Source organism: Drosophila nasuta, chromosome 3 (assembly GCF_023558535.2).
Source record: "Drosophila nasuta strain 15112-1781.00 chromosome 3, ASM2355853v1, whole genome shotgun sequence".
Lineage (NCBI taxonomy): Eukaryota > Metazoa > Arthropoda > Insecta > Diptera > Drosophilidae > Drosophila > Drosophila nasuta.
In genome coordinates this window covers 49,160,571-49,171,740 of record NC_083457.1, presented here as the reverse complement: position 1 = coordinate 49,171,740, position 11,170 = coordinate 49,160,571, and the positions used below count along the sequence as shown (strand labels likewise).

Below are 11,170 nucleotides of genomic sequence, written 5' to 3'. Positions count from 1 at the left end.
GGGAAGGAAGGGCGGCACACACAGTGAGGTAGGCTAAGGCAACCAACAGTTGACTATTTGTTGCATGTACTCGCCGCACTCGCTACTCGCCAACGCAATCGCTACTCGTTGCTCTCTGCTCGTTATACACTCGCACTCTCGTTCGTTCGCTCTCTCTCGCAAGCATTCTGGCTCTCTCTCGCGGCGTCGTGTTGTCTCTTTCGGCGTGTGTGTTCGCGTTTCAATTCACAAAACATTCGACAAGTGCAGAGTGAAACAAGTTGTTGTTGCTGAAACACAGCGAACAACGAAGAAAATTTTCCACACGACATTTTTCGCTTCGCTTTGAAACGTGGAGAAATAAATTTGCAAAAACAAGTGCGTGCGAAAAGTAAATACATAATAAATATGCGAGAAAAAATCAACATTAAGTGAATGTGTTATTTTATTAATGCCCCAAATAACGCACAAATCAAAGGCCAAAAGAAAAGAAAAAAAAAACAACAGCAACAGCAACACGAGCGCAAATGGGCAATTGCAATCGAAAGTCTGCATTTCCTAAACAAAGCCAACGAGTCCACGAGCCATGCGCCATTTTAAAAAGTGGGATAGGGATAGAGAGATAGTTTCGTGTGCGTGCGTGCGCGCCTTCCATTGGAAGAGTACCTCATGTTGCCTTCCTCGTGTGCCTCTCTCTCTCGCATCCCCGCAGCCCGCAGCCCCCTCAAGCTGAGCGGCCCACACACTCAGCATTCTCCCCACTCAAGCTTCCACTTTCAGTATAATAAATAAACTGATTCAAAATGTTGCAAACAAGTGCAAAGAAAAAAACAACCAACTTAGAACGAAAGAAATCTAAATTCGTATAAAATAATTGCCATTAAGTGCTGCTGTGTGTGGTGCTTTAGTTGTTGATTTTTATTGGAAAAAATCTCTCTATGCTCTATTTATTATGTGAACAGCATCTGCGAGCACGAGTGAGCGAAAGAGCGAGCGAGAGAGCGCGAGTGATAGAGCGAGTGAGAGAGTGAGGTGGCAAGAAGCAGTGCGTGCCCGAACTTGTTTACAGTTCTAAACCAAAGACAGCGTCTAAATTATGCAATTTGAGAGACAGCCATCAAATGTTTTCAGTTTAATGGCAATTTAAGACCCTATATACTGCATACAAGAACAAGAACTGTTCCCGAATAGTGCCTGATTTAGAATTAATGAGTATTAAAATACTAAGAGATTCCCTACGATTTCTCTGCACGCGCCTAAAAGCAGGCAATGAAATTTTTAAGCATGCTCGATAAAATTCTAACGCTATCCTTTAGATTTTCCAAGCAAGATTAGACTATATAGAGTATTGCGTCTTGAGACATACTTAATTTGACTATTATAATATCAAAATAATCTGAGGATAAAACAAATTAAAGGAGAATTTACAATAACCTCTGTTTTTGGCATTACTTACGATTTTTCATCACGCGCCTAAAAGCAGGCAATGAAATTTTTAAACATGCTTGATACAATTTTAAAGCCTGACTTAAGTTATGTAGAGTGTTGTGTCTTAAGACCTTCTTATTTTGACTATTAAAATATCAATGCATTGTTAAGATAAACCAAAATAAACGAGAAATAAGTAATAAGTAATTTTTAAAGCAAACTCTTTTCCACCTTACTTAAAATTAAATCTTAAAATTGCAATTTTAAAGCTTTCTCTACATTTTTGTTCTATCTTAAACATTTTGTTGATATTTTAAGAGTTAAATCTTATTTGTTTATTACTAATACCTCTACACTGTTTTCAATGTTTCAACTGTGGCTAATCTCTGCATAAATCTTTCTTCCTATATCTATAAAGAACTTTGATAAATGCACGGGAACGGCAAACGCAACAACGAAAGCAATACCTTTAACAGTTTCAAAGTGATTTTGGCAAACGGCGAAAGAAAAGTGATATAAATCAACAAACGAGAAACGAAACTGCAGATGTTATAGGGTGGCTAGTTGAGGTGCCAGTTGGCAGTGTGCTGAGGGCCAGTGCGGCAGCCTGAGCCACAGCCAAAGATAGCAACAGAACAGAAACCGAACCGAACCGAAAAAAGAAGGAATCGAAGGTGGAGTTGAAGACGAAGTCGAAGTCGGTAATTGCGAGCCAGAATCAAGATCAAGGATGCCCGCTAGCCGCAACCGGCACAGGAACGGGCACAATACAGCAGCAGCAGTAGAGTTAGAGCAAGCAATAGAGTTCGAGAGAGAGATAGAAGTAGTAGAAGACGTAGAAGTAGTTGTTGTTGTGGAGGAGGAAGGATCTGCGGAAGTAGCGCTACTCACAAGGCAGCTCATGTCAATGTCGAAGTCAAAGTCGGAGTCAAAGTGAAAGCATTTTACTGCAGACGACACTGGAGTCGATGTGAAAGAAGGTTGTGCTATATCTAAATAGTAAATAAAGTAAAGTAAAGTAAAGTAAAGTAAATAAATAATAAATAACAAAACATAAACATAAGCAACAAAAGCATAAATACAAATACAAAATACAAATACAAATTCAACAAAGCAAAAAAGCAAACAAAGAGCAACAAAAGCCCAAAGGGTACATGATATAATATATACAAACACACACACACCCACACACACATTGCATATATATATATATAGTAGATATATGTATGATGTAAGGCATCTGGCATCTACAGTCATAAGTAGTTTATAAAATTTTATCGAACGGTCCAAAACTGGCAAGTGGCAAAAGTGTGAGCGCGTAGCAAAAGCAAAAGCGGAGACACAATGTCTGTGGACTTTATACTGCCCAATCGCAACAAGATACAAACGATTGCCTATGCGAGCAAGAAGTATGCGACGACGGCTGCCACAGAACTTCAGAGCTGGCGACGTCCCAAGCCAAAGCCAAAGGCGGCGGCGAAGCCTCGAGGTGGACACCAACAGCAGCAGCAGCAGCAGCAGCAACATCATCAACATCTTCAGCAGCAGCCACAGCCACAGCAGCAACATCATCAACAGCATCAGCAGACAACACTGCGCAAACTGAGAGCAGCGCCCAACTGCAACAATTCGAACAATTTCAATCCCCATTCAAATGCGAATCCTCATGAGGATGGCAAGTCCTCGGTGCTGCGGAATGCCAATAACAATAACAGTAACAGTAACAATGGCCATGCCAAGATGACGACGCTCAAGTCTAGCCCCAAGCCGAAGGAGACCAAGCGAAACGGAAGAGCTGCGCTCAAGCGTGAGATAATCGAGCTGGACGACGACGACGACAACGACAACAACGATGTCGAAGATGATGAGGACAATGTCCATAACGATGATGCTGTCGAAGATGCTGATGATGACGACGAAGAAGATGATGATGATGTGGGTACGCCACCTGACGAACAATTGGAATGGTCGGCAGCACAATCGCTGGTGCAAATGAACTCCAAGCAGGAGAAACAGCGACGTCTGGGAGCAGTCATAACAGCAACAGGAGCAGCAGCAGCAGCAGCTGGAGCAACAGCAGCAACAGGAGCAACAGCAACAGCAGGAGTTGGAGGAACAACCACAGCAGTATCAGCAGCCGCAGGTAGGTGCAACAGTTAACCACATTTCCGCTTTCCGTTTTGGGTTTCCCATTGGGGTCTGCTGTTTCCATTCACTTGCCTTTTCCTCTGCTCTCCCCCTTCTATTTGAGTTTTGTTGAGAAGTTGCGTCACAACAATGTGAACAGGTGGCTGCGACAATTTGTGTACTCGAGTACTCGTATTTATTTTTAGTAGCCATTGCCCCAATGTTACGCCCACCTTTTATGGCCCGCCCACTGCGGCTCCACTAGGGCTATGGCAACGCCAGCAGCAACAGCAACAACAACAACGACGTCGGCCATTGGACGCCATTGCTCGTCCTTCGCTTTTTTATGCCAGCTCCATGCGCGTGTTTGACATTGTCGCCGTTAGCTAATCTTTTTAGCGTATGTTGGCATTTTTCATGTTTGCCTTCTTGTCGATGTCGATGTCGTTGTTGCTGTCGTTGTCGGTTGTTGCTGTCGTTGTTCTCACTGTTGCTGTCGCTGCTTGTTGCTCTTGACAAAAGGCAGAGCAGCAAATGCAAACACGAAAACCAACACGCGTCATTGTCATGGGGTCGTTGTTTAGTTGTTGCTGCTGGGTGCGTCGGGTGGGGAGGGGGAAGGGGGCAGAGCACTTCTCTCAGCAGGGTGGTAGTGAGTGGGGGGTAAAATGGCTCGCGCTCTTTTACTTGTAGTCGCAAGTCTTATCGATTGAGAAGGCGAAATGTAACAGGTCAGCTCTTTGCCAGAAATAATGGCGTCAGTGAACAAAAAGCAACAGCAACAACAACAAAATATCAACAGCAATAGCAACACCAACAAAAACAACAACAACAACGACGACAAGATATATAGAAATGTCTGATTTATATAATCGGAGGGGTGACACTGGCTATGCATGCACAATCATGGTCACACTCAAAACCATTCAAACTGCGTAGTCTATATATAGTAAAGCAGCTTTGCGAAGGCTAATCGCATATGAGTAGGATAAGTCAACTGATTTCCATGTCATGTTGTAACGAAATTTAAAAAAAAGGTTGCACGGAAATTTTCTCAATTTATGTATAATACAAATACAAACAAAGACTTACATTTATTTTTATTTACTTCTTTATTTATGGTCAATAGTCAGAATATAAAGAGCAGAAAAACGGACTGTAAAAACTCATACATATTAAGTCTATTAAGGAATTTTTATGTTTCTTGGGAAATCAAAATATTACGTCTCGTACTTGTTTACAAATAATTTATAGCTTTAGGAGAATACACAAGCAAATAATAATTTTGTTTGATACTAGTACTAACGGAAAGTCCTTTATCAGTTCCTAATTAAAGGCAAAATAAATATTTCGGAATTTACAAAAATTTAATAATATTTAATAGTAATCCTTAGCGAAACTATTCAAAAAAAAAAATCTATTTTATTGTATTATTGCAAAAGTTGCATTTAATATTGTAATAGTTCTTATAGTTTACTTAAAGCTTAGCCTCTGGAAGTCACTCTTATAACAAATTAGTAAGAATACTTTCTCATAAAAAAGAACAATAAGTTGTTTTATAATAGTAGTAATAATAAATAATAAAAGATACAGTCGAGTGTGTTCGATTGTGAGATACCCGCTAAAAATAAAAAGCGAAAGAGTGCGGTATTAATTTTAAAATATACTAAAATTATATACCGCAAAAATATCAAAAATATGCCAAAGACTTTACTTGGTATATTTATGAAGTACTACATATACCTAGAGTGCAATATATTATACATACATACATATATAAGATTGTCAGCCAAAGCAACTAAGACCCGACGTTTTTGCCCATACAAAAAATATTTCCTTTGTAACTTTTACATATGATATACATACATATATGTATAACTTCTACCCTTCTACTTTATGGGTACCGGTTATAATAACTCACTACAAGTTCCAGCTTAAGTACTTAAATGAAAAAAGTATTTCAATTTCAGGAATTTTACTTTTATTTTCTTATCTATCTTAAAGCTTTAATACTGCGTGTTACAATATAAATTTTCTTCAATTAATTTCAAAATATAAACAATGAAATATGTTACTAATTTCTTCGCTCCTATACTAGTTAAACTTGAATAGAACTCGTAGAACTATTTATTGATATTACTTAATAAATCGTAAAATGTTATATGCATTTCCAAATATTCGTCATTCTTCAATTAAAAACGCTAATCTTTTTCTGCTCCATTCCAATAGTATTGGACATTCATGAGATCTTTTTTTAGTCTTAACATTATATAATGCCGCATCTTGGATGTGATTTCCATAACGTGGCTTTGATCATTGCGACCTTTATATCGCCAATGGAGGTGGCAACTCTGGTCAGTGTCATCACTAACCAAATAAGCTCAGCGAGTTATAACAACCCTGTGATTGTGTGCCAGATGACATCGGTTGACAATATAGCGAAACATGTGATTTCTTTTGACATTTGTTGAGCAACAGTTGAAGTGCAATTAGGAGCTGCAGAAATTCTAGAATGAAATTAAAAAAAGAAAGCAACGAGAGTAAAAAAGAATGCAGCAAAAAAATGATGAATTACCTTTGGACTGTCAGTGATTATTTGTTGATTTGTTGTTGATTAATTTGGGGAACTCTTGTGTTTGCAATAACTATTTAAACATTCTTTGCAGTATCTATGCGCCGTCCAGTGGCCTTTGGTCGCGCCCCAGCCGAGGATGGCAAGGTGATCTTCTATGCGCCGCCAGCGAATGCAAATGGCGCTGCTCGTCAACCGCAGCCCATCACAATCAAACGCGAGAGGGAGCAACAGGTGGTTGCAGCTGCTTCGCCTTCGTCGTCTTCGTCGGCCATCTACAGGGGACGCAGCGTGGAGGAGACGGAGGCGGCACATGATTTGTTGTCGCTGTCGCAGAGCTTGCCACCGCTGATTCCACCTTGTGTGGTGACCATTATGAAGCAGGAGGTGGCACACAAGTCGCAGCCTGAGCACTTGCCCATCATGCAGGAGATCTCGAATACTTCCAAGTCCGTGGTGCAGTCGCCACAATCGCCGTTGCAATATCACGGCAGCAGTGGGGTTAGCTCGAATATCAGATTCATTGGCAGCAGCTCTTACGACATGTTGCACAATGCGCCGGAGGCATCGAACAATTGCTCGCCCTTGACGCCGCCCAACTCCGATCACAGCTCCGATGTGGACATCGATATGTCCTCATCCTCTGAATCCGGCCAACTGCATTGGAACAACAAACAACCGTCGTCAGGGGGGCAACAACAGCAACGTGCCTCCGCTCTAAAGATGTGTCTCAACATGCTCGATGGCCGCACCAAGGCCAGCAAGGCGGCCAGCAAGGACAAAGAGCACCAGCAGCGACCCAAAAGCATCAGCAGCCAAAGCAGCTCCATTGCCGTGGCCAGCGATTCGTCCAACAGCGCAGCAAGTGGCGCCGCAGCTGCAGGCAATGTTGCCACCGCAGGTGGGGGCAGCAATGTGGCCACTGCGGGCAGCGGCGAGAACTATGCGAAACGCAAGCGCGGCTGCTACAAGTGCACCGAATGCGGCAAGCAGTATGCCACATCGAGCAACCTGTCGCGCCACAAGCAGACGCATCGTTCGCTTGACTCGCAGTCGGCCAAGAAGTGCACCACATGTGGCAAGGCCTACGTCTCGATGCCAGCGCTGGCGATGCATCTATTAACGCACAAACTATCGCACAGCTGCGACATCTGTGGCAAGCTCTTCTCGCGTCCCTGGCTGCTCCAAGGTCACCTCCGTTCGCACACCGGCGAGAAGCCCTACGCTTGTGTCCACTGTGGCAAAGCATTTGCGGACCGTTCTAATCTTCGGGCGCACATGCAAACTCATTCGGGGGACAAGAACTTCAAGTGCCATCGCTGCAACAAGACGTTTGCGCTCAAATCGTATCTGAACAAGCATCTGGAGTCGGCTTGTTTGCGGGATGCGGGCGCCATATCGTTGGGCAAGAGTGTGGATGGGGATCATGATGAGCCCGATGATGATGATGAGCTGATGAAACACGATAACGAACAGGATGAGCTGGAGGCAGATGAAATGGACAGCGATGAGAACAGTCAGGATATTGTGGTAGCTTAAAACATCCACACATATTATATTAACAACTAAACCAAAAAAAAAGAGAATCTAATATCCTACAACTAACCTTACCTAATCTTAAACGAAAACAACTTTATACCAAATTCCTAGAAGCAATACTCGAGCACCCTTATATCGAATCGAATTAAGCAAATGTTTACGAAGAAACCAATTCTCAAATCAATGCAATGCGAATCAGTCGAACTAGCCGCTTATATAGTTTGAGTATGAGTATGAGTATGAAAAGTAGTGTTTGAGCATGAGATGGAACCCTTAGGATGGAGATGCAATATAAAATAATAAATGATGATGCCATGGATCTCAAGTCAATAGCATAATTTCCATATACACTATATAGTATATGCATATACTTACTTAACTTACTTATTATCAGTATCAGGATCATTCTATTTATTATACATATAATACTATGTATATCTTTATGATTATACTGAATCTATTTCCGGTTTGGGTACAATAGCCGAATGAGCAATACAACATTCTCCAAAAGAAAACAAAAATGAAAAAGAAAAAACAACGTTGGGCATTTTTATTGAATGAACAGGAACAAAGAGCAAAACAAAAGGTTTAAAAGGAAATCCAAAATGTAACTTATAGTAAAAATCTGACACAACGAATATTATGGAACATAAGTAGAAATTCTATATATATATACAAATCACAGATCAAATAAGAAGCATATATACAAGTCAACAACAAGCAGCAGCAGCAGCTATAGCAAAAGAGTAAATGCAGAACAAAAGCAAATTATATATACATATATATATATATATATATAGCATATACTTATCTATATGGGAAAAACATATTGAGTACATAGCGAGCAGAACCAATTTGCATGTTTTTTTGGGTAACAAATACTTACTTTAAGGCATCGTTTTTAGGGCTCTAGAGATTTATATAGGTACAGGGTGACTATATAACATATACTACTTAACTAGCTAAAAAAAAAAAGAAAACTAAAAACTAGACCGAGTATTGTGCAAAGGAGAATCCTTTCAATCCAGCCAGACAGCCAGTCGAAAGTTTTTGGATATCCATCTTCGTTGAAAGCGTTTTTGCCAATACTCGTGCTTATATAGGCAAAATATAATAAAAATAATAATAATGAAAGAAAAAAGCTCATTTCGAATCTTAGCAACTAATCAACTAGTGGACTTTTTAGCACTTCCTGTAACTCTCTCTCGCTCTTAGTCTTTTGAATATTTACTTAATGCAACAAAACCAAATGTAAACCAAAAAAACACTTACAAACAAGGCATCAACAAGTTCGGTAGGCCAACAGCAAACAGATTAGCAATTGAAATTGATATTGAAATTGAATAATACTCACCACAATTTTAAAAACAAACAAAAACAGCAAATGCAACTTTACATTCTTAACCCCTATTTAAGATGAATAACTTCCATAATATGCTCTAACTCGGATAAACAAAAAACTACTTCAATTACTTAGAAATGATTAAAATTAATGAGAATACAATTTAGAAACATATCACAAGGACAATACTTAAACATTAATACATTCAAATTTAATATAAAACAAAACGAAACAAAACAAAAAATGGAATCAATTAAGAACATTGACAAACACACACACATTCTCATACAAAAAAAAGATAGCAATTTGCAACATAGTTATTTTATTACTAGACTTAGCTTATGTACATATTTAATCCAGATTATAAAATAATTTTATACAAAACCAAAAAACCAAACAAACAAATCCCAAAATTATAGCTTAAACTTTGGCAAACGTCGAGGTTCAATATTCCGTGCAAATGTCAGATAAACATTATATATATATCCATTTGGACGGAATTATGCCCAACATGATTTGGGATCGGCATCAAGAGAAGAAGATGATGCGAAGATGAGATGTAGATGAAGATGGAGGAAGAGGAAGAGGAGAAGTAGATGAAGCACTTGTAAAACAAAATGATAACTAAAAGCAATTCCAAAAGTAAGTGACATAGTTTTAAAAATCGTAACTCTATATAAAATTACAAAAACAAAACAAAATAGTATATATAATATATATACAAGAAAACATGTATTTATTTTACGCGTAGTTTTTATTCTGAAAAAAAAAACCAAAAACAAACCATAAGCAAGCGGAGGCCGACGAAGATGTAAACAAATCTAAAAAGCAAAAACAATTTAATTAAATTGTCAATTAAAATTATTTCATAATTTAAGAATTAATGAAAGCTGACGCTGATAGAGGTTATTTTTTAATGCATATATAAATAAATATATATATAGAAGTATATATATTTAAAAACAACAACAAAAAAGAGGCAGTTTTATATCAAAATTAAGCATAGTAAATGGAAGAAGAAAGAAGCGAACACAAACAAAAACATTGAAAACAATTCGAACTTAATTATACAACGAGAAAAAAGAAAACAAACAAACAACAAAAACCATATATTAATTATTAACTTCGGAGGAACATGGACAGGCACACACACATACACATAGACAAACACACACACACACACACATCCAAACAGACACAAAATTTTATAGCAATAAAAGGAAAAAAAAGGAATTATTATAAATATGGTATAGATACATACACATACAATTACAAGTACATTTGCCATATGCCGTATTAAATAGTAAACAGATAAAAAAAGTAAATGAAAAATGAGCAAAAAAAATGAGATTAGAATTTAGACCACAGTGCTATGTGCAATTGTTTATAGGGCCATAGTTCGAAATCGTGTTTATGCATGGCTTTATTGATGATTATTGATAGCGTTTTAAATAGCATTAAATGCCTATATATACATACATACATATATACATAAATAAATTAATAAAAAAAAAAAAAAAACAAGTAAATAAATAAATTCCATTGAACAGTAGTGGTAACAATTATGTGATTTGCAATTTTACATTCAAAATATATACATACATACATATATATACATATAAACAAAACAAAACAAAAACAATTACGAACAAACAAACAAAAAATATAGTGTATATTAAGGCAAGCGTTTAATTGATTCATTTACAAGTTAGATTTATTTATACATATTATACCAAACAAAAAAAAAATGAAGATAAAATACAAAAAAAAAAAATGCAAACAAAATATTTTTACACAGAAGCTTTGTTTTTAGACATACATACGACAAGTTAATCCTCCCCCTTAGAGTCCCACGATTCGACCAGAAAAAAAAAACCCCAAGAGAAGTGTGCACTTATCCCTCAAACCCTGAAAGCCCCCCCCACCCCCGCCCCCCAATTCATGCCCAACAGACAGATTGGTTGGAAAAATCCATGCAGAATGAGATCAAGTTCAATGACACCAATTAACTTTTAATTATTATACAAAATGAGATATTTTATAATGGACAAAAATAAAAATGTAAACAACCAAAAAATGAAAAAACGAAAAAATGAAAACCAAACAAATGAAATGAAAACATAAGCAAATGCAAAAAAGAAGATGAAGTGAAGTGAAGGTATATAACGTAAAGATATTAATTT

The 11,170-nt window shown here is 38.0% G+C and overlaps 2 protein-coding genes across 3 annotated transcripts in view; both read left to right on the top strand.

Moving 5' to 3' along the window:
* Nucleotides 1–279: 279 nt before the first annotated feature.
* The window catches only part of LOC132787981 (calcium-binding protein E63-1), a 68,559-nt gene continuing 57,668 nt past the window's right edge, over nt 280–11,170 (top strand). Inside the window, exons 1-2 of the mRNA XM_060795248.1 lie at nt 280–357; nt 1,826–2,927. Coding sequence (XP_060651231.1) covers nt 2,752–2,927 — 176 coding nt within the window. The 5' untranslated portion in view covers nt 280–357; nt 1,826–2,751. The remainder of the gene's footprint in view (nt 358–1,825; nt 2,928–11,170) is intronic.
* Nucleotides 2,934–10,086, top strand: LOC132787979 (zinc finger protein GLI4). 2 transcript variants are annotated; one of them, XM_060795239.1, is made up of 2 exons: nt 2,934–3,550; nt 6,201–10,086. In XM_060795239.1, exons 1-2 carry the CDS (start codon nt 3,148–3,150, stop codon nt 7,643–7,645), a joined length of 1,848 nt encoding a protein of 615 aa, XP_060651222.1. In that variant the 5' UTR covers nt 2,934–3,147; the 3' UTR covers nt 7,646–10,086. The 2 variants fall into 2 exon arrangements, with proteins under 2 accessions (XP_060651222.1, XP_060651223.1); XM_060795240.1 differs by lacking the exon at nt 2,934–3,550 and adding an exon at nt 5,994–6,118.